The 2,261-nt window shown below is 33.9% G+C and overlaps 1 protein-coding gene across 1 annotated transcript; it reads left to right on the top strand.

The window, feature by feature from the left end:
- The first annotated feature begins 625 nt into the window (after positions 1-625).
- On the top strand, positions 626-1,795 carry LOC131074976 (replication protein A 70 kDa DNA-binding subunit A-like). The gene has a single exon (XM_058011733.2). It carries the CDS (start codon positions 626-628, stop codon positions 1,793-1,795), a length of 1,170 nt encoding a protein of 389 aa, XP_057867716.2.
- The last annotated feature ends 466 nt before the right edge of the window (positions 1,796-2,261 follow it).

Raw genomic sequence — 2,261 nt, 5'->3', positions numbered from 1 at the left:
GAATTCAAATTCCCCCCCGCAAATGGTGTTCCCTCCGTTATTCCCTCCACTTCCACTTGATCCATAATAAATTTATTAGAGTACAACTGTCCCAAATCGAGTAAGACATGATAAGGAGCTAATTATTAGAGTGTTTTTTAGATTTAAAAATAATTAAAATTAAAAATACTGCTTATAGAATTAAAAAATGTAATGTTGATAGTTTGATTCATTAAACATGTGTAGGTGGATTACGATTATACACCTAGAGATCGTATCTACGATACATGAAATCATTGGGGAACTAGTCTCCCTTGATGTAGACCAATACTGCCAGATGGATCAAGCAACATGACTCACCCCTACTTTGAATATTGGAGTAGAAAACCTCCAAAATTCGGGGACACTCTCTCAGACAAAAGTACTATTTGGAGTAAAGCGACCCCAAAGTTCAAGTGGGGTATTGAGCATAATTACACCTATAAAGAACTTGAATCCAATCCAAACAAGGTGGACTATCAAAGTTCGTGTGACTATAAAGAAAGAAATTCATCAATACAATAAGCAAATAGGAAATGGTCGAGTGTTTAGCTTCGACATCATAGACAGTGAAGGGACAGAGACACGTGTATCAAGTTTTAACAATATGGCAGATGCACATTATGGTAATATAGACATTGGAGCTACGTATAAGATTTCAAGTGGGGTTGTGAAAACTGCTAATAAAATTTATAACAAACTTAATAGTGGGATAGAAATAACTCTTGTGCCTGAATCAATAGTAACCCCCTGTGAAGATGACCCTTCCATTCCAAAAAACCATTTCTCATTAATGCCTATTAATGAAATACTTAAGCAAAGTAATAATTCAGTCATCGATGATATTAGTGTTGTTATCTGTGTAGAACCAAGCTCAACAATCAGAAGAAGAGATGGAACAGAGGTCATAAGGCATACCATAAAGCTACTGAATTTGTCTCGAACTACAATAGAAGTTATGATATGGGGAGCACCATCTAAGAAAGAAGGTGTCCAACTACAGCAAAAATATTACCTTCAAGAAACAACAATCCTAGCAATCAAGAATGGACGTGTTTGTGAATATAATGGAAAGGTATTGAGTACATTAAGCAATACACACCTAATTCTAAACCCAACGATATTAGAAGCTGATAAATTGAGAACCTGGTTTGACCAAAATGTAAGTGACACACATGAACCTTCAGTCAAGTATGCTAGCTTACCCCCGCCAACTACTAGAATGACAATCAGCGACATCCGACGACAAGAAGAGGACATGGGACAACATCATCATTGCATACTGAAGGAAACAACTGTACGCATTAAAATAGAATCATTCTGCTATCGAGCATGCTCCAATCAGATAAATGGAAATGAGTGCAAGAAACGATTAATTCAAAATGAAGAGTTAAATTGGTATTGTTCTAAATGTGAGACGACACTCATAGAATGTGCTTATAGATATATAGTTCAAATACAATTAGAAGACCATACAGATACATTATGGGCTATAGCATTTGATGAAGGAGCGACACAACTACTAAGTATGCCTGCTGAAATGTTGTATAAGCTACAGTTCGACCCGGATGTAGAAAGTGATACTGAGGAAGTAATAAAGTTTGTACTAAATAAACAATACATCTTCAAATTGACGTACAAGAAGGAAAAATATAATGAAGAGGAACGACTGAAAGTAACAATTACTAGGGTAGAACAAGTAGATTTTGTTGCAGAAAGTAATATCTTACTTGAACAGATCAAAGAAATGCATGATGAAATGGGAGCGGAGGAATAGATTGAAAAATTATAAAAACAAGCCTGTACAATGATTGTAAATTTCTCATAGAACACAAAACAAGATATAACCTCTACGGCCCACTTTGTAAAAAAATAAGTCGTATACGAATGTAAATATATATTTGTTAAATGTTGTAAGTGTTACTCAAATCCATGGCTCATTCCAAAATATTTAAATTCTTTCCTTGGTCATTTGACTTGTATAAATAGATATATGATACAATGAGCACTTTCAATGTTCAGACGAATGCAACTATATATTTGTTAATGTTGTATGTATTATTCGGAGCACACCTTCTTCCAAATATCTGATTCTATATTTTTCTCATTAAACTTGTATAAAAATATATATGGTACACTTGTTGCTTTCTGTTATTTTACTTTACCTATTTTGTATTAATAACATTTTTTTTCATTCATGATTTTCAATTGCCTGGTTATAAACTATCTAACCCCAAAATGTA

The sequence above is a fragment of the Cryptomeria japonica genome, chromosome 6 (genome assembly GCF_030272615.1).
Source record: "Cryptomeria japonica chromosome 6, Sugi_1.0, whole genome shotgun sequence".
Taxonomy (NCBI): Eukaryota; Viridiplantae; Streptophyta; class Pinopsida; order Cupressales; family Cupressaceae; genus Cryptomeria; species Cryptomeria japonica.
Note: the sequence above shows the minus strand (reverse complement) of the source record. Positions and strands in the feature narration are given on the sequence as shown.